At 47.5% G+C, this 25,094-nt stretch overlaps 1 protein-coding gene across 3 annotated transcripts in view; it reads right to left on the reverse strand.

Annotated features, from left to right (window-relative positions):
• LOC119969041 (cell surface glycoprotein CD200 receptor 1-B-like) overlaps window positions 1-25,094 on the reverse strand; it is a 151,849-nt gene that overhangs the window by 81,378 nt on the left and 45,377 nt on the right. For 2 of the 3 annotated variants that reach the window (XM_038802196.1, XM_038802193.1), the window contains 2 exons: window positions 21,176-21,203; window positions 13,444-13,599 (listed from right to left, as the gene is read on the reverse strand). In XM_038802196.1, coding sequence (XP_038658124.1) covers window positions 13,524-13,599; window positions 21,176-21,203 — 104 coding nt within the window. In that variant the 3' untranslated portion in view covers window positions 13,444-13,523. Of the gene's footprint in view, window positions 1-13,443; window positions 13,600-21,175; window positions 21,204-25,094 lie in introns of those variants that run through there. The other variant, XM_038802194.1, reaches the window with a different exon arrangement.

Below are 25,094 nucleotides of genomic sequence, written 5' to 3' on the forward strand. Positions count from 1 at the left end.
GTAAAGTACATATTTGGCCGTATAGCTAGCTGGAGAAATAATTTTAATGTATGCTGTAACTCATGGAGTAGTGGATCTAGAGACAGTGTTCGGTCATAAAAGCATTGACTCGATTCTATGAAGGAGCTGCTCACACGGGTCTGTTATGTCTCGGAGGCAGACCTGCAGCCTCAGAGCAGAATGTGGATGGAACTGATAGTACCTGTGATGGTGACAGTATCTTCAGGTCAGGGTCCTTTCACACTGGACCAGGCAACACCTGTGACATCTTCCAGTTCACTGTCCTCTTTTGCACAAACGAGAGGTGACAGAGGCTCTTCAAGCCAGGACAGAGCTGTTAATTTTATTCTCTCTGACATGAGAGAAGCAGGTTGAGCATGCACTTGGCTTTTCCGGGATAGCCTTGGTGCATGGTGTGTGTACTATTTTAGGGTGCTGTATCTAAATGAAAAGATGAAACTGTAAAGGATTTCTGAGGTGTTCAGACAATAATTCCACTGCCTGGCTCATTCTGGATGAGTCAGACAATGTGTATAATTCATTGTGATCTGATATACCTGGCAGAATGTCACCACTATGAGGGCATAGACCTTACCGTTAGGAATATGGTGAGCAGCTGAGGAAAAGGAGGGTAGGATGAGCATGTGGAAGGATAATAATCTTTATTAGTGTCATAAGTAGGCTTACATTAACACTGCAATGAAGTTTCTGTAAAAATCCCCTAGTCACCCCACACCAGTGCCTGCTCGGGTACATGGAGGGAGAATTCAGAATACCCAATTTACCTAACAAGCACATCTTTTGGGACTTGGGAGGAAACCGGAGTACCTGGAGGAAACCACCCAGACACGGGGAGAATGTACAAACTCTGCACAGACAGTGACCCAAGCCAGGAATTGAACCGGATCCCTGGAGCTGTGAGGCAGTAGTGCTAACCACCGTGCTACCGTGTCGCCCTGTTAAGCAACACATCCCACTTCTGGTTAGCTGCCTGATTGCCTCATGTGACCATGGTTCCACTGAGAACGATTCAAAATTCCCATCCTACAGGAAGCAAACAGCTTAATATCACTCTCAAAACTAAAATAAAGACTGCCAGAAAATAAACATTCTGTGTTAACGTTACCTAGCCAATTATTTTGTATGGCATACAAAAGTCAACATACGCATTCTCTTCGTGCCTGTCTTGGGGGTGCCCTTGACTGTCCTAGATCTCCTATGTGGTGTTACTCCAGTGACTGCATTAGAGCAGGAGGAAGGCTGTTTTCACTGTGAGGAAAGGCTTTGCAGCCTTTGAGTAGGTCTGGGCCTTGAAGGACTCCACCATCTCAGACTGGAGTGCAGCAGTCTGGGCTGGCCGATAAGCAGCAGGAAGAGTATTGATGGAATGGCAAGTTTGGAGCAAGAATGCTGTCCTCCTGTGAGGGGACAACAAGTTCATGCTCAGTGGAGTTACTGCCATTCTCCTGGGATGGATTGTCAGCAATCCGAATAATCTATTAGGGTGCAGATTGCTAGATTGCTGTGAGATGACGCAAGCCCCTTTGAAAACTGGAATTCAGTGTCCTCATCTCCATGAAGGAGATTGTGCTGGCCATCATTGGAGCACCCATAACTGTGGCCCTGGCTAGCAGCAGGTCTGAAACCATAGTAGATGGATATCTTTTCTCAATCAAAATATTTATGTTTGAAAAGGAGCCAATTTAACCAGGCTTTCTCGAGTTAAAGAGTGAGTGAGTTTATTAACCAGCAATCACAAGAAAATGACATAGATAAGCTGCAGGGCTGGGCTGAGAGGTGGCAAATGGAGTTTAATGCAGAAAAGTGTGAGGTGATTCATTTTGGAAGGAATAACAGGAAGACAGAGTACTGGGCTAATGGTAAGATTCTTGGTAGTGTGGATGAGCAGAGAGATTTCGGTGTCCATGTACATAAATCTCTGAAAGTTGCAACCCAGGTTGAGAGGGTTGTTAAGAAGGTGTACGGTGTGTGAGCTTTTATTGGTACAGGGATTGAGTTTTGGAGCCAGAAGGTCATGTTGCAGCTGTACAAAACTCTGGTGCAGCCGCATTTGGAGTATTGCGTGCAATTCTGGGCGCCGCATTATAGGAAGGATGTGGAAGCATTGGAAAGGGTGCAGAGGAGATTTACCAGAATGTTGCCTGGTATGGAGGGAAGATCTTATGAGGGAAGGCTGAGGGACTTGAGGCTGTTTTCGTTAGAGAGATGAAGGTTAAGAGGTGACTTAATTGAGGCATACAAGATGATCAGAGGATTAGATAGGGCGGACAGTGAGAGCCTTTTTCCTCGGATGGTGATGTCTAGCACGAGGGGGCATAGCTTTAAATTGAGGGGAGATAGATATAGGACAGATGTCAGAGGTAGGTTCTTTACTCCGAGAGTAGCAAGGGCGTGGAACAGTAGTGCCTGCAACAGTAGTGGACTCGCCAACACTAAGGGATTCAAATGGTCATTGGATAGATATATGGATGATAAGGGAATAGTGTAGATGGGCTTTAGAGTGGTTTCGCAGGTCAGCGCAACATTGAGGGCCAAAGGGCCTGTACTGTGCTGTAATGTTCTATGTTCTATGACAAACACGTGCATAAACATTTGTATAAATTAGAAATGAGAACTAAGTCGAAAGTAAGTTAACAAAAGTATATGGAACAGGCCTTGACCCGTGAGGAGCTGATGATTGAGTGTTGCGACTGTTGTCATTTCAGTAGTGCTTACTTCAGCTGGTGAATAGTCGGTTTCAAGAGTCTTGTGTTCTGCAATTTGGCTGATTTGCTTCCCTGTTGCCTTTGCAGCTCTGTGCTCTTTGATGAATTTGCTTACTTCCACAATCAGAGAGAGATATACCGGCCATACCTTTTACAGGGGTTCTGTTGCTGGTTGAAGATTTGCTTCTGTGTCACTTACACGCTAATAGCCCAGCACTAGTTCACACACACAAACACACACACACAGACTTGACCCAGTGTTTCAGCTGGCTGTTATGCGAGTCTTTGTATTTTCTTGGAAGGCGAAATCCACAAAACCATTTGGGACATGATGCTCAGAATATTTCTTGTTGAGATGATACCCAATATCTCCCATTGTCCCCACAAGAGATGACATTTAGTTTCTGCATGCTTCAGAAGTATCCTTGCCTGGAAAAAGGGTGGTGCTCCATTGTCTCTTAGAGAATCACCCCTCTGCAATTCAGCCAGTGACAGATTTTACATCCTCAGCCATTTTTGCCTTGTATGTCCATTTTTAAACAACTCACATGTCTTATTTAAAGTTCAATACTTCCTGGCATAATTCTATGGTTTCCCTTCATTATTATAAACAAATGATAAAACATCTTTGGGTTCCCCTTGATTTTCCTTCCCAATATTCTTTCATTCCCACACTTTGCTTTCTGAATTTCCTATTGATTTCATCCCTTCTCTTTTTATACTCCTCTCGCCTTTCTATTGTTAAGTTCTCGGTGTCTGACATAAGCATTCCTTTCCTGTTTTATTCTACCCTGTAAGCTCCTTGACATACAGGGGGCTCTAGATTTGTCTGTCCCACTATTTTTCTTTGTGAAAGCATATTTACTCTCAACCCCTTGAAACTCCCCCTTGAATACCTCCCACTGCTCTGACACTCAAGTAAATGTTTCCAGTCCAGAATTGTTAAATCACGTCTCAGCTTAGTGAAATTGCCCATCGTTTTAGTATAATTATGGAAAAAGACAAACTGAATTATGACAACTACTACCAAAATGCTTACTTCTTTCACCTGCTCAAATTCATTCCCGAAAATAAAGTCCAGAATTGTGTCCTCTCTTGTTGCACGTGCTATAAACTGGCCAAAAGCTACCCCAGTTAATATTGTGCAGTTAAAATCCCTGACTATTACTGCTGACTGTTTTTGCACCTCCCAAAAATTTGACTACATACTTGCTCTTCTAACTCCTCCTGACAATAATACATTCCCTTTGGTGTGACTGCCCCTTTTTTGTTCCTAATTTCAACTATATGGCCTCAGTTGATGACCCTTATAATATACCATCCCTCCTCACAGCTGTAATTGCTTCTCTACACAAAATTGTCACCACCCCTTTTTAATCCCTGACTTTCCCCCATCTATCTCGTCTGAAAACTGCAACCAGGATCAGGGTTCATGCTTGCGCGCCAGCAGGCAGATGCCAATGGGTCATTAGGACTCAGAGTCTCCGGGCCCTCATGATTCTCTAGACCTCCGTCCTGGGAATCACATGGCCACGGATCAGCATTGGTATTTACCAGCATGGCCCTGGCGTGCTGGACCTCGCCATGGGTAACCCCTCAAGGGAGTTGCCCCTAAAGTCCACCCGAGGGCCACCCTCCCCCCACAATGCACGACCTGTCCACCCTTCCTGTACCATATCCTCCACTAACACCCCCAAAGAACACCCCAAAAAAAGGAGTCCCCTCCAGAAAACCCCTAGATAGGGAGACCCTCCCACAGAGACCCCCTAACTAAAAGGACTCCCAGAGACCCCCTAATTGAAGGGATCCACAGAAACCTCCTAACTAAAGGAACACCTGCCCCCTCACAGCCCCGCACCCCCCTCTCCAGAAAAGAGAGCCTTGCTTGGAAGCTAGAGAGCAGTCCGGACAGGGACAGTGAAAAAAAAACTGCTGTTTTTACCTTATGCCCACTTACCTGAGCATACACTTGCTGGCTCAGAGGAAGCACCACGTGTCCATTCCTGGGAAGAGAAAAGCAGTGACCTCAGAGCCTTTAGCTTCAAATCATTCATTCATTTCTCCGAGTGGGGTGTGATTAACAGCTTACATTAACATAGGTGTCAGACTTGCTTCATTCATCTTCCTTCATGGAACAGTAAGTCTAAGTGCTGTAACTACAATGTTTATAAACATCAATCACATCAAAGAGAGTTTGCACACCACGTGAAGCTAAAGCCTTTGAGGGATCCAAACACAGGTCAATGCTTTTCTCTTTCGAGGAATGGACACGTGGTGATTCCTCTCTCTGAGTCAGTAGGAGTATGCCCAGGGAAATGTTACAGCAGTAATTGTTTTCACTGACACTCTCTGGACTGCTCTCTACCTTCCAGACACTTGACTATTTTCTGGGGGTCTGTGGGGAGAATCGGACACCTGAACGCAATGCTCCGAACCCCAGTTGGCAGCGAGAACGAGTTTCCCGTGGCAGGCCACCTGGACCATGTAAATAAATGCAGATGGGTCATAATGACCTATTTGCATCTATTTAGCGGGTTGGGCACCCTATGCTCTGCCCTCCCCTGATTCTTCGGTTGCTGCAGCTGGGAATCACAAGGGCCGCAACCGGGCCACCGTGTAGTTCATGGAACCTGTCTGGGCACAGGAGGTCATTGAGGCCCTGGCATGGAGAACTGCGCCCACTGTGAAGTCCACCACGCCAGGGCCACGATACTAAAGACCATCCAAGGCCCAACCCACCCAACCCCGAACACCGCACATCGGCCCCGACACCATTCCTGCTCCGCAAAGCCATTCCCAACCCCTCAGCTTTCCTGGGCGCCCCACCCCCAAGTACGAGCTTGACCAGACCCACCCTCCCCCATCCCAGCACCCCTGTTATAATGACCCATTTGCATTTATTTCCATGCTCCCTGGTATGTGGTGTGGAACTCATTCACGCTGCCAGCGATGGGTTGGAGCATGGCGCTTGGGCGCCGATTTTGCCCCGACGCTCAATTCTCTGGCTCATCGGGGAACGGATTCTGGGCATTCCAGGGACAGAGAATCCCAACACATGGGCGGGATTCTCAACTGGCCGACGGCGGAAATGCGATTGGGCGAGGAATAGCGTCCAACAACAAAATGGCGGTCGGCATCGGCTTGACACTAAATCGGGATGCTCCAGCACCCCAAAAATGTTGTAAATTCGTCGCTCGCCGCTCAGGGAGAAGTACAGTGAATGTATCATTGGCGGACCTGACACCCTATTCTCTGGGACCTCCTAGACTCAGCGCCTCCGATGGGCTGAGTTCCCAATGGTATGCTTGACTTTTGCTCTCGAAAGTCATAACCCTGGCCTCGTGGCTGCTGAGCAAGAGAGAGGAGCTAGGAAATGGCGTGGAGTGACTGTGGGCTGCCAGGGTAGGGGTGTGGGGGTGGGGGAGGGACATGCATGGGTGGAGATGACAGACCATTGTACACCAACCGAAGGGCTACCACTCGATGAACATTCAGCTGGTCTGTGACCATCAGCTGCGAATCATTCACCTCTGTGCCCGATACCCGGGCAGTGTTCATGACTCCTTCATCCTGGCACACTCGGTGATTCCTGACATGTTCGAGGGGTAACCCCCCCCCCTCCAGCCAACGTGCACGGGACGCTCTGATCACCTCCAGGTTCACCGACTAGGAGGGAGGGGGTGAAGAGGGCGGAGAGGTACTGGCCAGGGGCACGGACACCACATTCCAGACCCACAACCCCTCACCTCCCACACCGCCAAACCGTCCTCTTGCACACATCTCCGTTATACATACCTGCGGCGCTACGAGCCGCGGCCCTGGGTTGGTAGTGACAGCGGGTCTAGTCCTGGGATGGAGGATGATTACAACCCACTCTGCGATGAGCTCCGGGGCTCCAAATCGTACGACAACATCTGACTCATGCCCACAGTAGCATCTTCCATTTGGGTGATCCCTGCATCCGAGCTGGCCAGTCCATCACAGGGTTCTACCGCATCGGGCAGCACGGTATCATAGTGGTTAGCACAATTGCTTCACAGCTCCAGGATCCCAGGTTCGATTCCCGGTTTGGGTCACTGTCTGTGCGGAGTCTGCATGTTCTTGCCGTGTGTGCGTGGGTTTCCTCCAGGTGCTCCAGTTTCCTCCCACAGTCCAAAGATGTGCAGGTTAGGTGGATTGGCCAGGCTAAATTACCCTTAGTGCTCAAAATTGTCCTTAGTGTTGGGTGGCGTTACTGGGTTATGGGGATAGAGTGGGGGTGTGGGCTTGGGTAGGTTGCTCTTTCCACGAGCTGGTGCAGACTCGATGGGCAGAATGGTCTCCTCCTGCACTGTAAATTCTATGAAATTCTATGATCCCTGGGCTGGGGGTGCTGAGGACGGTCGGGGCATGGGGGGTGTGTGGAGTACGGTCCTCCCCACATGGCCTGCAGTAGTCCTCCAACCCCCCACCCCCAGGCCAGCCTGCAACAGCCCACCCCCACACCCATCAGACAGAGCACGAAAGCAGGTTTGAACTGTTTTAACAGGTGATTATTGTGGCGACATATGTACAGTCCGTGCCCTAACCCCTATGACTGAACTCTGCCCTGCACCCATGCCAACCTAACTGGTGTCTAACTTTCTGGCCGTACGGGCCCTTACATTACGCCTAGGTAGTTCCCCAGACGGCACAGCAGGAGTGGTGTGACTACTGCCCTGCAACAAGTGTTCCCATTGGCATCCGTCTCCTGGGGCGACCCGGCCTAGATTGGCCCGGCTGCTGCTCGGGTGTCCGGGGTGGTGTGGCGCTGCCCTGTTCTGCCCGCTGCCCACTAGATGCACCAGGGACAGGAGGGGGGAGCCCGAGGTGCTGCGCTGTTCCGGCATCTCTCCTGCGGGAGTCACCGGATGGGCCCCATCACCTCCTTCTCGCTCGGGGTGCCCGATGGCCCCCAAGCTACTCCGTGGGACGGGGGTGCGTTCGGAGCTATCCCCTGAGGCCCCCCCGCCACGTGGCATTGCCAGCTGTGGAGGCCCGCTCTGGTCTCGACCAGCGTGTGCACTCTTGCGGCCATGGAGCACAGGGAGTGGACCATCTCCATCTGGGACTGCACCACATCACGGTGTGACTGTGCCACCACCCTGTGAGTGTGTGCCACATCAGCCTGTGACTGGGCCACCTCCCTCTGGGACTGGGCCACCCTGCCTAGTGTATGCGCCACGGCCAGTGCCTGGGCAATGCCTCCGATGTTCCCAGCTATGGCCCGCTGTGACTGGGCCATGCTGAGGAGCACCGCTGCAATGTCCAGGTAGCTCTCGCACATGGCTCCCTGTGAGAGTGCAGCCCTGTCCTGGGCCTCGGCCACCTCCTGCACAGAATGCCCCAGGCCTTGCATTCACTGATCCAAGGCAAAAACCGTCGCCCCCAATCTCTCCACCGTGGATGCCACCCTGCAGTATCGCCTTGGGTGGCATGCATGAGCGGCACCACCCCCTGCTCCTGCACATGGATAGACTCCTCCACCTGCGCCGTCACCCCCTCTTGTAGTCCCTGGGTCTCTGACTGCATCTGCACTGTGGCTGGGACAGGATGTTGCAGAAGCCCGGGGCCTGTCTGGACGGCAGCTGGTTCCTGGGTCTGGGCCTGACTTCAGACCGTCCGGCCCCTCGGCTGCTCCTACCTCCACCTGCTGTACCGGAGCGGCTGTGTGGTGCGCAACAGTGAGTATCCTTGGAGCCTCTTCACTAATGTGCCCAATTGAGGTGATAGTGTCTGGTGTGGTGGACGGTGTTGGAGACAGCTGTGATGGAAAGTCAGTGTCCTCCTCCGACCCAAGCTACGGGGTGTCCTGAGTCTCAAACAGACGGCTGGTGTTTGGGCCGCTCTCTCTATCACTGCTTGACTGTCTGGGTGACACCGGCTGTGGCACTGGCTGGGGGCGGGGGGCTCCGGATGGACTGGCCCCACCTCCGGCAGGTCCAGGAAGACACAAGACGATATGTATGGTTAGACAGCGGGCCGGTGGGGGCGGGGGTGTGGGAAGGCGGGGTTGAAGGGGGTGGGGGGTCTGGAGTGAGTGGAGGTGTGGGGTGATGGGGATGGAAGGTATGGGGTGAGGGGGTGGGGGCGTGTGGGGTGAGAGGGTGTGGGTGAGGGAGATGGAGGTGTTTGGAGTGAGGGGGTTGGGGGGGTGAGGTAGGGGTGGGCGGGGCGGGTTACGGATGTGTGGGGGGAGGTGGGGTTCGTGCCAGGGGCACAGCGCTGCCTACTCACCCTGGCCAACCTGAGGAGGACCTGGAGTTTCTTCCTGCACGGCATGCCAGTCGGGGCGACGTTGCCACGATGCTGACCGCCTCCGTCACCAGCGCTGAGACAGAGCGAACGGCAGCCCCGGGTGGCCTTGCCCCCAGGCTGGTGTACAGGGTCATCCTTCTCTTCCCCACGGCGTCCATGAGGGTATCCAGCTCAGAGTCTCTGAACCGTGGCGCTGCTCTCCTTCCAGCCATCCTGTTGGCTGAGATGGTGTGTGTGGGGGGTTTGGATCGTGCAGCTGCAGCGTGTGAGCCTCATGTGCGCCCGTCTACAACCTCCTGTAAACGCAGGCTATCCTCATCACTATTTACCACCCCACCAATTTTCTTATCATCTGCAAACTTACTGATCAGCCCTCCTACATTCATATCTGAATATAAAGCACAAACTGCAAGGGCCCCAACACTGATCCCTGCAGGACCCCACTGGACACAGGTTTCCTGTGTCAGAAAATCACCCCTCTGCTCCTGTCACTCAGTCAATTCTGTTTCCAATTTGCCAAATTTCCTTGGATTCCATGGGTCTCCCATCTTTACCTTACCAAAAGCCTTGCTGAAGTCCATGTCAATTGTATTTCCCTACTCTACACACCTGGTCACCTCTTCGAAATATTCAATCAAGTTGGTTAGACATGACCTCTCCTTAACAAATCCATGCTGATTGTTTTGATTAATCCCTGCTTCTCCAAATTCAGATTAATTCTGTCTGTCAGAATTGCTTGCAATATTTTCCCCACCTCTGTGGTTAGACCAAGTGGCCTGGAATTTCCTGGTTTATCCCTTTCACCCTTCTTGAATAATGGTACCACATTGGCTATTTTTGCTCCCTGTCCACTCTGGCCAAATCATATCATATTAAAATCAGTCTTTCCCTAATTTAGAACTTTAATTCAGGCCCATCCTTGACCTTTTCAATAGCAACCTTGAATCTAACAGAGTTGTGATCACTGTCTGTAAAATGCTCCCCCATTGATACTTCACCCACTTGCCCGACTATATTACCTAAAACTAAATCCAAACCACCCCTTCTCTTTTAGGACCTTCTACGTATTGGCTTAAAAAGTCCTCCTGGATGCATTTTAAGAATTCCCCTCCTTCTAAACTTTTCATACGATGACTACCCCAGTTCATGTTGGGGTTATTGAAATTCCCCACTATCACAACCCTATTACTTTAACACTTCTCTGAAATTTGCCTACATATCTGCACTTCTATTTCTCTTGGACTCTAAGAGGGCCTGTAGAACACTTTCAATAATACGATTGCTCCTTTTTGGTTTTTAAGTTCTATCCCTAAGGCTTCATTTGAAGAGCCTTCTAAGATGGGCTGCACGGTGGGCGGTGTCCCAGTGATTAGCACTGCTGTCTTACAGCGCCAGGGACCCAGGTTCAATTCCTGTCTCGAGTAACTTCTGTGTGGAGTTTGCACTTTCTCCCCATGTCTGCATGGGTTTCCTCCGGGTGCTCCAGTTTCCTCCCACACTCCAAAGAAGTGCAGGTTAAGTGGATTTGCCACTGTAAAATTGTCCCTTAGTGCTCAAAGGTTAGGTGGGGTTACGGGGGAGTTGGCCTTCATAGGGTCGGTGCAGAATCGATGGGCTGAATAATAATAATCTTGGCCTCCTTCTACACTTTGGGGTTTCTATGATTCTATGTTGTCCCTCCTTACTGCTGTAATTGATTCCCTGGTCAAAGTTGTGACATTCCCTCCTCTTTTACCTGTTGCAGCAGACCCACTCATGGTGCCATGAAGTTGACTGCCACTGCTTTCCCCTACGTAGAAAGGGGGATGTCCATAGGGGATCATTGCACTACCTGCCCTCTTCTACTCTGCCTGGTGGTCACCCATGCCCTTTCTACCTGTTTAATCTTCACCGATAGTATGACCACCTCATTGAACGTGCTATCCATGACTTGCTTAGCATCATGGATTCTCCACGGTGAATCCACCCTCAGTTCCAGCTTTGAAATGTGGTTGCCAGTAGCTGCAGTTGGACACACTTCCTGCACACGTGATCATCAGGAACAACTGAAGCTTCAATGATTTGACATATAGCACAGGAGGAGCATATCATGGGTCTGGGCTCTCCTGCCATGACTACCCCTTATTTACTTCCTTTTTCAACAAAACATTATGTTTATATAAGAATACCATTAATTTACCTCCCTTATGGTAACTTTACTTCCCTTCCCCAACTTTGCTTACTTATATTACTTTATTATAATGCCCTTGACTTTCACTTATTTGTGTTATTTCTCAGTTAATCGCTTCCTCCAAAGAAAAACACATTTTAAAATCACAATTACTTCTCTGCAACACTGACTATGAGGACACTGTTTCAAGATCGCTTCAATCCTATGCTGGCTGCAAGGCCACTGTTAAAAGACAAAATAAAGAGAAAATATGCAATTAAATACCGAAATTGTGAAGTTGCTGTCCGAGTTTCTATGCTCTTCTAGAAGCTGTGCTGCACCAATCTTTCATTATTGAAAGAGATGGAACATGTGAAGTAAGGGTAGTTATCCATGAGATACCCACTAACATTGCTGGATAAAGGGTGATTTCTCCATCCCAGGACGCCCGGAACATCTTCCTCAATGGGACTGAGATTCGGACGTTGGAGTAAAATTGGATTGGTTCCAGGCACCGACCTGATTGCGATGCTCCGACCCCCCCCCCCGCTGGAGGCAGTGACGAGGTCCACGACTGCATGCTGGAGGGGGGATGTTAATAAATGTGAAGGGCCTTAATAACTCATTTGTATCCGTTTTGCGGGCCCAGCACCCTATGCTCCGTCCTGGCACCCTATGCTCCGGCCCTCCATGATTCTCCAGTCCCTGTGCCCGGGAATCACGTTGGTGCTGATCACTTGTGGTTTCTACCAGAATGGCCCAGGCATGGTGGATCTCCCAGTGGGCTAAGGGGGTAACCCCCTCCCAAGGCATTACCCCCTTGGCCCACCGTGAGCTCAACCATGCCAGGGCCATGCTGGAAGAGACCATCTGAGCCCATCCGAGGGCCACCCCCGCTACAATTCACTAACTGCCCACCCCTCCTCTACCAGGCCCCCCAGGGGCTTCTATAATAGGGGGAAACCCCCAGGGAGTCCTGAAATAGGGGGAACCCCCTACAGGGACAACCCACAGGCTCCCCCATCCTACTCAGACACTCCCTCCCCAATAAAAAGGCCTCTGTCTGGAACCTTTGAGAGTAGTCCAGAGAAGATTTCGAGCTGTAACACGTTGAAGCTCCATGTGTCCATTTCTTGAAGGAGAACAGCTGTGACCTGCCTCTAGTTTGCACAGATCCATTCATTGCAAGCCATTCATAACTTTCTAGTAGTGGTCTGCGACTGACAGCTTCCATGAACCATCTGCAGCTTTGATTCATTCATCTCCCTTCATGGTTCAGTGGCATAAGTGCTGAAGCCCCAATGTTTACAAACATTGACCACATCACAGAGAAATAAGTGCAGTGAAAACACATGCTTGAGTGTTTGGAATGCATCTAGAACTTGAAATATGAACAGTGAAGGGAGGTGAATGAATCAAAGGTGCAGATGGTGTGAGTCATTGATTGGGGTGCACCACAGGGGCGTCCTGGCTCCCCACAAGGACCCACTTGTGCCGATTTGCTGCACTCAGACCTTGGCCAGTGTGTACGCAGTTGAGGCATGCCCATTGTCGGCGTGGCATGTTGAAGCCAGTTGGGTGGGCTTTGGGATCTGTGCTGAGGACGTGATTTTTAACTGGACCACTGGGAGGTCCACCATGCCTGGTTCCATTTCCCTGCCTCAGGGCCTCTGCTGTTATTCCTCAACACAGTGGTCTAAGCCATACAGGCTGGTATGATAGGAGGCAAGCAGCAGGTGGATTGGTAAGGTCCTTGTGCAGTGACAGGCTTGGGTTGAGGTAAACTTCTCCAGGAGCTTTTTGTTGCAATTGCCCCCCTTATGTGAGGGGGCTGCTACTCAGATGATAGCTGATTATGGGTGCCTGGTTGCTACTGGCTATGGCTGGCTTATAGTGGGTGGTAATAGGGATGGTGATAATTAGTTGCTGACAGCCCATTTGTTTGTTGATGGTGATAGCTGTTTGACAACGAAATGGGTAAGTGTGATAATTTTTCTGCTCAGTCTTTGACTACTGCACAATTGCCAATACAGTTACATGGACTGCAGTAGTTCAAGAAGGCAGCACAACTTTCTCAAGGGCAATTAGGGAAGGGCAATAAATGCCGGCCTGGTTAATGATGTCCACATCCCATGACTGAATAAAAACAAACAGATAAACTACTCTGTTAGTTAGAACATGTTGCAATAGAACAACTTGAAGTTGCCATTTCTGCATATTTTGATTACTTCTAAAACTTTTCTTAACATGTTTACATTTAAGAGCTTTAAAACCATTTTAACCATAACAAAATCCAAAAATATTATAATTTTAATGTAATCTAATATCATTAACATTGTAACATGCTTGAGCAGAATGTTTTCAAGACTGCCTCAGTTTTTGTGGTTGAAATGAATCATAAATTGAATTCTCCATCTGTATAAAAGGTCCATTTGATTGAGATGTATCCTGTAACCAAACACATAGCAATGTATTTATATTGGATTTTGATTTACAATAGCCCTATAGTAGATATCATAAAATCACAGGCCAGGATTTTACCACTTGCACAAAGGTCCTGACATTGAAAGGAAACACATGTTGCTGGCAATGTAGAGGAGGTAGGTGGGCTTAATCCCAAATTCTATGGTGGCAGCCAATCAAGTGACTGCTGAGGAGAGCAAGCCACCCCCAAGATCTGCCGGCTTAATCAAAGGGCCAACAGCTTTAGCATCGCCACCAGGACTGGTGGGCACTGCTGAGGCAGATGACAGGAGCCTACAGCAGGTTGGACAAAACAAAAAATCAGAAGTGTTGAAGGAGAAGTCCCTCCAGTGACATAATTGGGGCCGCAGTGTTGCCTTCCCTGGCCGTGGTCCCCTCTTTGCTGTATAAACCTCCCCCCTGAGCTGGAACTGGGAGACATCCTCCACTTAGCCCCTCGAATAATAGAGTTTTACAAAACAGAAGGAGACCATTCAGTAAATCTTGGCTGTGCCAGCTCCAAAATGTTTCTTTTATTGGTTCATGGGATGTGGCTATTGCCGGGTGGGCCAGCATTTATTGCCAATTCCTAATTGCCCTTAAAGCGAGTGGCTTGCTAGGCAATTTCAAAGGGTATTTAAGAGTCAACCACATTGTTGTGGATCTGGAGTCACATGTAGGCCAGACCAGGTAAGGATGGAAGATTTCCTTTCTAAAGGACATTACAGAACTAGATGGCTTTTTATGACAATCGACAATGGTTTCATGGTTAACAATAGACTTTAATTATAAATTTAGCCCTCTGCCGTGGTGGGATTCTAACTCTGGCCACCAGAACAGTGCCCAGGGTTCCTGGTTTGCACATCCAGTGCCAATACCACTATGCCACCACCTCCCCTGTTTTCCTTCAAGTGTTTATACAATTCCCCTTTGAAGGATACTATTGAATCATAGAATCATATAATTTACAGTGCAGAAGGAGGCCATTCGGCCTATCAAATTCTGCACTAACCCTTGGAAACAGCACTCTACTTAAGCCCATCCCTCCACCCTATCCCTGTAACCCAGTAACCCCACCTAACATTTGGGACACTAAGAAGCAATTTAACAAGGCTAATCCACCTAACGTGCACTTCTTTGGACTGTGGGAGGAAACCGGAGCACCCGGTGGAAACCCACGCAGACACGGGGAGAAGTACAAACTCCACACTGTCAGTCACCCCAGGCCAAAATTGAACCCGGTTCCCTGGCGCTGTGAGGCATCAGTGCTAGCCACTATGCCACCAGTGCTATAATGTTCTAGTTGGATGGCCTGATTTATCTTACAAGAACACTTGTAGCTTAAGCTATAAGCAATTTATTGACGTTAACTGTGGGTCAAATATACACAAAACAACAGGTGAATAACAGTATGAACATGCACAAGCAACCTCTCTCCCAGCTCCCTAGTCAGTCTGAAGTCACCTGACTCCAACATTCACTGATATACTAATAAGACGCCAAGTGGTCAGTTGGTGAATTACAACACAACCATGACATCATTGCATCCCCTTCCCTTTGAAGGAATAAATTAATATATTATCATCATTATATTTGCAGGGCAGCACGGTGGCCTAGTGGTTAGCACAACCGCCTCACGGCGCTGAGGTCCCAGGTTCGATCCCGGCTCTGGGTCACTGTCCGTGTGGAGTTTGCACATTCTCCCCGTGTCTGCGTGGGTTTCGCCCCCACAACCCAAAAATGTGCAGAGTAGGTGGATTGGCCACGCTAAATTGCCCCTTAATTGGAAAAAATAATTGGGTAATCTAAATTTATAAAAAAAAAATCATTATATTTGCATGTGATATCATTAGCCTGTGAGTCTAACAGTATTAATTTTCTTATATCTATTGCCCCATCAGGTAATCTTTTCCAAATCTTAACCACTCATACAGTCGACATAAAGCACTTTCTTTGATGGTAGAACATATGAATAAACTCTGTTTCAGATGCCAACAATTAAACACTGTAATTTCAGGGAGAGTGCACCTAATTTAAGACTGAAAGGAATGGTGCACCTGGACGTGAATCAAAGTTGGCAGGTTAACACAAAGGCAAAAACACTGGCTTAGAGCTTTTTCAGTCTTCCCAAAACATATTTGTATAAAATCACCTCTCAGATAACTCCTTACCAGCCTTATGTGCCCTGTTTCTTGTGCTTTTTCATAAATCAGACCACTAGCACCTGAGGCACCAGCCCTCTGGCTATTTCCTCTGCTTGAATGTTTCCCTTTGTGTCTGAGTAACCAGAATTGGATACAATACACAAGGCGCTACTGGCCTGAGTATGTTTAGTTTAATCAGGATCTCCCCTAGCTTATGTTCAACTGTTTAATGTGAAATCAACATTTTATTAACTTGTTCATTGCTGTGCTGTCTTGGTTGTAGACTTTTAATTTCAAGCCTACTTAGGCTCCTAGATCTCTTTCAAATTCATCCACCTGTCTTTTAATACTGTGTAACCCTGTTGTTTATCTTCCTTTCCTGATATTTTTACAATGAATTCAATTTACCATTGGGCTGCCTGATATTATTCTGATCAACTTGCTCTGTAATTTCTGAACTATCTCCTCTTGTTCCTCTGCCCTGCCACTTTGGTATCATTAGAAAGTTTGCTAAATTTGAACATAAGACCATAAGAACATAAGAAATCTGTAGGAGTAGGCCGCACAACCCCTCAAGTCTGATCACTATTGATAAGATCATGGCTCGTCTCCTCCCACAATTCCACTTTTTGGCTCTTTCTCCATAGTCCTTGATTCCCTGAGTGTCCAAACATCCATTCATCTCAGTCTTGAGACTTGGTAGCAATCCCACCTCTGAGTCATAACATTGTGGGTTCAAGTCCTGCTCCAGGAATTGAACACCAGGCTGACATCCAGTGCAATAGCAAGGGAGTGCTTCACAGTAAGAGGTGCAGTTAAAGGTATTGAGATTTGAAACCAAAACCTCATCTGTCATCTGAGGGAACATAAAATACTGGTTACCCAAGTATTCTGGCCAAATTTTATCCCTCAATCAACATCACAAAAAAGATTATATAGTTGTTATCATGTTGTTTGTGAGCACTTTCTGTGTGCAAATTGGCTGCAATGTTTCCTATTGTAAAGACAGTTAGGACGTTCCGAGGTCATGTTATATAAATGCAAGTCTTTCTGTTTCTCAACACCTGAGATTTGACACCCTTCTGGAGCACAGAACTGCAAGGATTGATGCAATGGGTAGCCAAGTGATTGTGTTACTGGAATAGTGTTTCCAAGACCTGGACTAATAACACAGTGACGTGAGTTCAAATCGCACCAGGGCAGCTGGGAAATTTAAATTCAGTGAACTCAATGTATCTGGAGAAAATAATCCAGCATCAATAAGGGTCACCGTAAAACTACTGGATTGTTGTAAAAACCCAACCTATTCCGTAACGTTCCTTAGGGAAGGAAACCTGTTGACTTATCTGGTCAGGGCGTTGTGTGATTTCAGGTGGACAGCAATGATGCTTAACTGGCCCCTGAAATAGCTGAGCAAGATTGATAAAAATAAAACCCTACAGACATGCCAGAAATAGTACCAGACATACTTAAAAATGTGGTGACTACCTAGTGAACGTACAAAGATGGCTAGATGCACGCTAAGTAGTGAAAGCAACATGCAACAGGCAAAGCTAAATAATTCCAAAACCAACAGAACAGGCTAAATAAAAACAGAAAGTGCTGGAAAGACTAAGCAGGTCTGACAGCATCTGTGGTGAGAGAAACAGGTTTAATGGGTGGAATTTATCGACTTTTCATGCCGGTGGGATATTCCGATCCCACCGATGGCGCACCCCCAACTTGGGTTTCCTGGGTGATGAGGGTGCATTCAATGGGAATTCCCGTTGACAATGGCGGGGCCAGAAAACCCCGCTGGCGGGCTGCCATCGCTGTTAAAAAATTCCCGGCGGGTTGCTCGGTAAATCCAGCCCAATGTTTCAAGTCCATATATCTCTTCTTCAGAGCTCAAGAGGGGTGGAAATGTGATGGATTATATCGTTGGAGAGGGGGTGCAAAAGGTGTTGCAGAATAGAAGGTATGGGATAGGTCAGAACTCAGGGGAGGTTGACAAAAATGTCATGGACACATGACAGGCAGACAGATCAGATTAAATCTATGATGTGGGGATGCCGGCATTGGACTGGGGTGAGCACAGTAAGAAGTCTTACAACACCAGGTTAAAGTCCAACAGGTTTGTTTCAAATCACTAGCTTTCGGAGCACGGCTCCTTCCTCAGGTGAATGAAGAGGTGGGTTCCAGAAACATTCATATAGACAAAGCCAAAGATGCAATACGATATTTTTGATTCAAAGTATCGTATTGCATCTTTGATTTTGTCTATATACATATTTCTGGAACCAACCACTTCAGTCATCTGAGGAAGGAGCAGTGCTCCGAAAGCTAGTGATTTGAAACAAACCTGTTGGGCTTTAACCTGGTGTTGTAAGACTTCTTGCTGAGATTAAATATGTGCAGTCCTGTCACTTTCAATTATGAATAATGGTGAGCAATTAAATGGTTAATGGGGGCAGGCCATTCCATGAGTATCCCCACCCTCAATGGTGCAGAGCTCAGCATGTGACTGAAAAAGGCAAGGTGGAACAAAATGCAAACATCTTCAGCCAGATGTGCCGAATGGATGTTCTATCTTGGCTTTCTCCTGGGGTAGTACCTTCATAGAAACCATTCTTCAGCCAATTTGATTCTCTCCACTTGATATCAAACTATGGCTGTATCCACTGGGTATGACAAAGGTTATGGATACAAACAGCATGCCGCTGCAGCGCTGAATACTTCTAGTCCAGAGCTAACAGTTCACTGTTGTTCAAATACAGCTAAAATACTGGCACCTAACCAATGATGTGGAAGTTCCCCAGATAGATCTGCCCAGTAAAGGCAAAACTAATCCAAGCTGCCAATTACTCTTCCATCAACTTATACTTAGAACATAGAACATAGAACATAGAACAGTACAGCACAGAACAGGCCCTTCGGCCCTCGATGTTGTGCCGAACAATGATCACCCTACTTAAACCCACGTAACCCGTATCCCAACAATCCCCCCATTAACCTTACACTACGGGCAATTTAGCATGGCCAATCCACCTAACCCGCACATCTTTGGACTGTGGGAGGAAACCGGAGCACCCGGAGGAAACCCACGCACACACGGGGAGGACGTGCAGACTCCACACAGACAGTGACCCAGCCGGGAATCGAACCTGGGACCCTGGAGCTGTGAAGCATTGATGCTAACCACCATGCTACCGTGAGGCCCCTTACAATCAGCAAAGTGATGGAAGGAGCTGTTGACAGTGCTATCGAGAGACACTTAAGCAACAAGAATCTGCTCACTGATGGTCAATCTGAATATCGCCAAGACCACTCAGCTCATGACCTCATTGGTCCAAGCATGGACAAAACAGCAGAACTACAAAGTTGAGATAAAATTGACTGCCCTTGACATCAAGGCAACATTTTACCAACTGTGACATCAAGGCGTACCAGTAAAATTCAAGTCAATGTGCAATATGTTGATAATATTACTGAGAGTTAGGGTTCTATTTTGGTTTGAAATAGTGGCTGGGATTCTCCGAGCCCGCACCAGGTCGGGAAAATCCCGCCAGACCGCTTGCAACGCCGGGCCGCCGATTCTCTCGTGACTGGAGAATTACCGGCAATCGTGCCCGCTCGGTTATCGCGGCGCCAGTTGGGGGCCGCTGAAATAGGCCCCCGCGGTGATTCTCGTGGCCAACCGAATTCCCACTGGCGTCGTTTACATCTGGTACCACCCGGGGGGAGCTCGGACCCGCGGCCACATTGGCGGTCCTGGTGGGGGGTGGGGAGAATCTGACTCCAGGGACGGGCCTCAGCGGTGGCCAGGCCCGCGATCCGTGGGCCACCGATCGGCGAGCCTTCGCGATCTGGGGGGGGGGCATACCTTATTCCGCATGGGCCCGCTGTATGGCTCTGTCATGTTGGCAGCGTCCGTGCCGTGCGCATGCGCAGCCACGCGGTCTGGACAGCAGGGCCTTGCCGGCAGCCAGAGCTGTGGGATGCATGCCGGGGCCCTGCTAGCCCCCTGGAAAATGGAGAATCATCCCAGACTTTCGAGGAAAAAGTCCGGAGTGATTCTCGCCTATTTTCCGGCGGGCGTGGTGACTTAATCCCCAAAAGGGAGAATCCCGACCACTATCTATGGATCTTATCTTGGCCAGTTCACTTTGGAATTTCTGCTAGTGGGACAATTAACTGTTAAGGCAGGCTGGGAACGGGATCGTAGCTGTTTGTGAGGAACTTGTGTTGATGACTTAATTACTTTAAAGGTATTGAAAAGTCGGGGTTCAAGGAACTGTATTTGCTTTAATTGCACTGTAATCAAGGACTTCTTTGTCAGCTTTGAAGGAATAAACAAATATTTTGAGCTCAGCAGCTTGAATGTTTGTTTTTATTCATTTATGGGATATGGGCTTCACTGGCTAAGTCAGCATTTATTGCCTATCTCTAATTACCCTTGTGAAGGTGGTGGCTAGCTGCCTTCTTGAACTGTTGCAGTCCATGTGGTGTTGTCCATGTTGGTACTTTATCCAAAATCCGGCTATTTGAAAGGGTTGTCTGGAAACTGCACATTTTTCTCTGGAGGATCTAGACATGCTCCAAGAACAGAGAAAATGTGGGAATGAAGAGCCCATTCTCAAGCTGATCCCAGAGGACAGAATCAGCGAGAATTGTGGACACACATGACCTGAATCCATTGCATTGCTTTGAGATCTGCCTCTCCCTGTCCGCCATATTCTCTGGAATCGAAGCTGCCTGTTCTGCTGCCGCATAATCCAAAATCCTCAATAATGTAAAATCCGGCATTGTTTTGGTACTGAGGGTGCTGGGTTTTGCCATTGGACCTGTACTTCATTAAAGAACTCAATCAAATTCTTCGAAAATAATTTGCCTTTAACAAATCCATGCTGACGTTCATTTATGAAACTCAATGCTTTCAAGTGCTAATTACTTTTGTCCCAGATTATTGTAAATATTTCCCAACTATCAATGTTAGGCTGACTGGCCTGCAGTTACAGGTGATATCTTTCTTTCCATTTTGAAGATTATGTAACATTTACAATACTGCAGTCTTCCATTACTCTACTCCCATATCTAAGGAAGACTGGAAGATTCTGACCAGGTCCTCCACAAGTTCCACATTAATTCAGTATTCTGGAATGCATTCCTTCCACGTCGGGCACTCTTTATACTTTGAGTGTTTCTGACCCTCTTATTATCCCCTCTTTCTTAATTTTTAACTTTGGTTCCCTTTGGCTTCCCTTCAAATGTTTAATTTCAACTGAACAGGCGATGACCATTGAAAATAAGGATTCCTCACCGTGTCTCACAAAGTCAATCACAAACTGCTACCAGAATATGAGATATAGGAATAAAGTGGAAGAAAATGACCATGTGGCTAAATATATTAAACTGCAAAACAATATTAAGTGACTTACCTGACTGGACCTGGAGATGCAGCAATTTCTGTGATAAAAGATATAATTGTAAATTGAAGTGAAAATGCACACTTTAAGATTTTAGCTTTGTGTGTTGTTTACATTTCAAGGTGTTTATTGAGATTATAGTATATTGCCTGACTCTAAAAGATAACTAAAAAACAAAAGCTTTTAATATTTGTGCTAAAAAAAGGCTTTTAAATTGCTAATGTATTGAATTCATTTACATTACACATTTATATAGGGCGCGATTTAATGGCCTTGTGACGTTTGACTTGGGGATGCGATGAGGCTGTTTAATTTTGTGAGAGGTCTTTCGTGAGATTCACAATGCTCGGAATGCCTCGCGAGATCTATCGAGATCTCATGAGACGTCGTGATCTGGATCTCGCTTCGCTGGGCAAGACCTAGACTAACATATTTAAATGAGCCATTAGGCTCATTAAAATATGTCCACACTAGGTCCTCCCGAGGCCCGGGAACTAACAACCTCACCTGGGAGAGCTCGCCACATGGACCAGGCATAACGGCCGCCTGGGAGGAGGGGTCTCCCAGGCAATTTGAGGCAGGGTGGTACCCTAGCATTCCCGCTGATACCTGGGCACTTCAGCACTGCAGCTTGGTATTGCCATCTGTGCACCCTGCCAGGGCCACCCTGATAATGATAGGATGTCCAGGAGTACTGCCAGGCTGGCAGATCATTGCACGGTGCCAGACTGGCAGTGTCAATGTGGTCAGGTGCCAGTTTTCCCATGCCAGTGTTCGGACCGTGGGTGTCCCTGCCAGGCATCGGGCCTTGGGGTGCCCCCTGAATGTGCCCTGCCCTGAAGAGGTGCGGTGAGGGGGGGGGGGGCTGAGAAACTTCTAAGAAGTAAATTGGGGCAATTGGGGGTGGGAGGGGGATCCAGGGGCCTTAGTGGTGATCCCAAGGGGATGAGTTCCCCTCAGAGGCCAAAAAAACATGGCACAGTCCCGTTTAGTAGCGGGGTAATTCCCAGCACTGCAGGTTTCAAGAAACACCCCAGTATACAGTCCCAAAACCAGACTCTGTCTTTTTTTCATTAAATCGCGCCCACAGTTTATCGATGTTTATATAATAGGAAAGGATTCCTGTTGTTTCAAAATTCAGTCACAACCAAAAACTCCCATGGAGAATGAAAATAAAGGGACATTGGAAGTAGGAAATAAGGCACAGGAGCCATAGGATTTGTGTCAGAAGGAAGTTGTTTTCAACCTGGGGTATCTTGGGGTTCCAGGGGTCACATGATCATAATCACTTGTTGACATGGTATATGGCCCAAAATGATAAGCGGGAGGCCAACAAGAAAAATAAAGGGGAAACAGGCATACCAAATCTAAAAACTGGCATTCAGAAAGGAAACAGGGCGTGTGGGTCTGATAAGACATGGTATAAAACTCCAAATTGGGCGATCTCAATTCACATGTGTGAGTAAGAAAGAAGCTAATCGCAGACAGAGCAATGTTTGGTGCCCGGCTCACTGAGTAAAAAAAAACAACTATCCTAAAATTGGACAATAACCAAAATAATAGAAGGTAATTTTTGCCAAAGCACTGGCGATTGGATTTTTCAACTGTTTATATCGGATTAATTTTCATTTTTTAACGTTTCTGGTTTGGTTTCTCTCTTGCAGCACTTTCCCCCCTGGCAGCTACAGATTTCTCTGCAGTTCCATTGCTTCTATTGTTTGTTATAAAGAGGAGGGGGTTTAATTTATAACAGCCCCGATTTCTCCCCCTCAACACCTGTCCGCAAACAGAATGAATTTTTTAATTGTATGATTTCCCTCTTGTTAAGTGATGGTGTATTTTCCCCAACCCTTCAGTTTTAGAATGATCCAATCCGCCAGAGTCACAGGGCAAAGACCACAGACAAAATAAGAATTATTGTTTGATGTATTGTCGAATGGCATATTCCTTCAGAGAGGTTAGCAGGCTGAAATTGATTTGCTGTGATCCAACTATCCACTAGAGCTGTCTTCCATGATGGGAGAACCCCGTAGAGATGAACTCGTCTTGTAGTAATAATAATAAGAATCTTTAGTGTCACAAGTAGGCTTACATTAACACTGCAATGAAGTTACTGAGAAAAGCCCCCAGTTGCCACATTCTGGCGCCTGTTCGGGTACATTGAGAGAGAATTCAGAATGTCCAAATTACCTAATCGCACATCTTTTGGGGCTTGTGGGAAGAAACCAGAGCTCCCGGAGGAAACCCATGCAGACACGGGGAGAACGTGCAGACTCCGCATCGACAGTGACCCAAGCTGGGCATTGAACCTGGGACCCTGGCACTGTGAAGCCATAGTGCTAACCACTATGCTACCATGCTGACACTGGCGTTTCATGCAATTTAAACCTGGACAGAACTCTGGTTCTGCTGCTGTTTGTTTTATGGAAGATGACAGACTGTCTCCTTTAACTTCACAAGGTAACATTACAGCCTCCAGCAGCTTGAAGTGGTGTCATGTGACATAACACTCTCTTCCTCCTCTTGGTTTGGACAAAGGTTGCATTTTCCTGGTCTGGATTCTGGAGATAGTTAATATTTAATCTGTCAATAAATTTACCAGAGAATTCATAGAATCATAGAATTTACAGTGTAGAAGGAGGCTATTCGGCCCATCGAGTCTGCACCGGCCCTTACAAAGAGCACCCTACTCAAACCCACATCTCTACCCTATCCCCGTAACCCAGTAACCCCCACTTAACCTTTTTAGACACTCAGGGCAGTTTAGCATAGCCAATCCACCTAACCCGCACATCTTTGGACTGTGGGAGGAAACCCGAGCACCCGGAGGAAACCCACGCAGACAGGGGGAGAACGTGCAGACTCCGCACAGACAGTGACCCAGCCGGGAATTGAACCTGGGACCTGGAGCTGTGAAGCAACTGTGCTAACCACTGTGCTACCGTGCTGTCCTTTGTCCCCGCAGATAGTTTGTCTCCATTGGCCAGGGCTTTGCCTCAAATGTAAAAAGGCCTTTATGCATCTCTTCAGAATTTGATTTCTGCAGTCATTAGTGCATCTTTAGAGATAACAAGATTCCTGTCATTTTCGGAAGGCTAGAAATTCCTTTCTGTGAGTCATAGACAGTCAAGGCTTTTGTCAGTGTTCTGCCTTTGGCCATTAGATATTTAAAAAATAATTTTATAAAGTAGCCAGAATGATATAGATATATAGACATATTGGGCGGGATTCTCCGACCCCCCCCCCCCCCCCCCCCCCCCCCCCCCCCGCCGGGTCGGAGAATCGCCGGGGAGCGGTGTGAATCCTGCCCCGCTGCTCCAACGCCGGCTGCTGAATTCTCCGCCCATTGTCTTTCATGCCTTCTTGGCATGACATATTACACAGCCTTTCATTGATCTTCTTCAATTTTTTACTCCACTTTTGCAAAAAGTTTCAGATTACAAAACAAATTAATACTCAAAAACACAACTTGCATGTGATAAGAAGTGCAATGGCTCACTTGTAATTATGACTGTCACCACCATCATATTCTTCAAGTACTGCTAACTTGATTCATTCTTATACCACAGAACTTGAAGGTGTATACAGAATCTCTGATTTGTTGGTAACGGAGATCAATGAAATGAAATGAAAATCGCTTATTGTCACAAGTAGGCTTCAAATGAAGTTACTGTGAAAAGCCCCTAGTCGCCACATTCCAGCGCCTGTTCGGGGAGGCTGGTACGGGAATTGAACCGTGCTGCTGGCCTGCCTCGGTCTGCTTTCAAAGCCAGTGATTTAGCCCAGTGCTAAACCAGCCCCTGAACAGCCTCATATTTGCCAACTACTTTTTATGGAGACAGCATTTCAGACTTGAGCCTGGATTTTTTTCTCTTCGTATAATCACTATCAGAAGCGTGGAAGTGCATTACTTCTAGTCATCAAATTAACC

This window comes from Scyliorhinus canicula, chromosome 7 (assembly GCF_902713615.1).
Source record: "Scyliorhinus canicula chromosome 7, sScyCan1.1, whole genome shotgun sequence".
In the NCBI taxonomy this organism is placed as follows: Eukaryota; Metazoa; Chordata; class Chondrichthyes; order Carcharhiniformes; family Scyliorhinidae; genus Scyliorhinus; species Scyliorhinus canicula.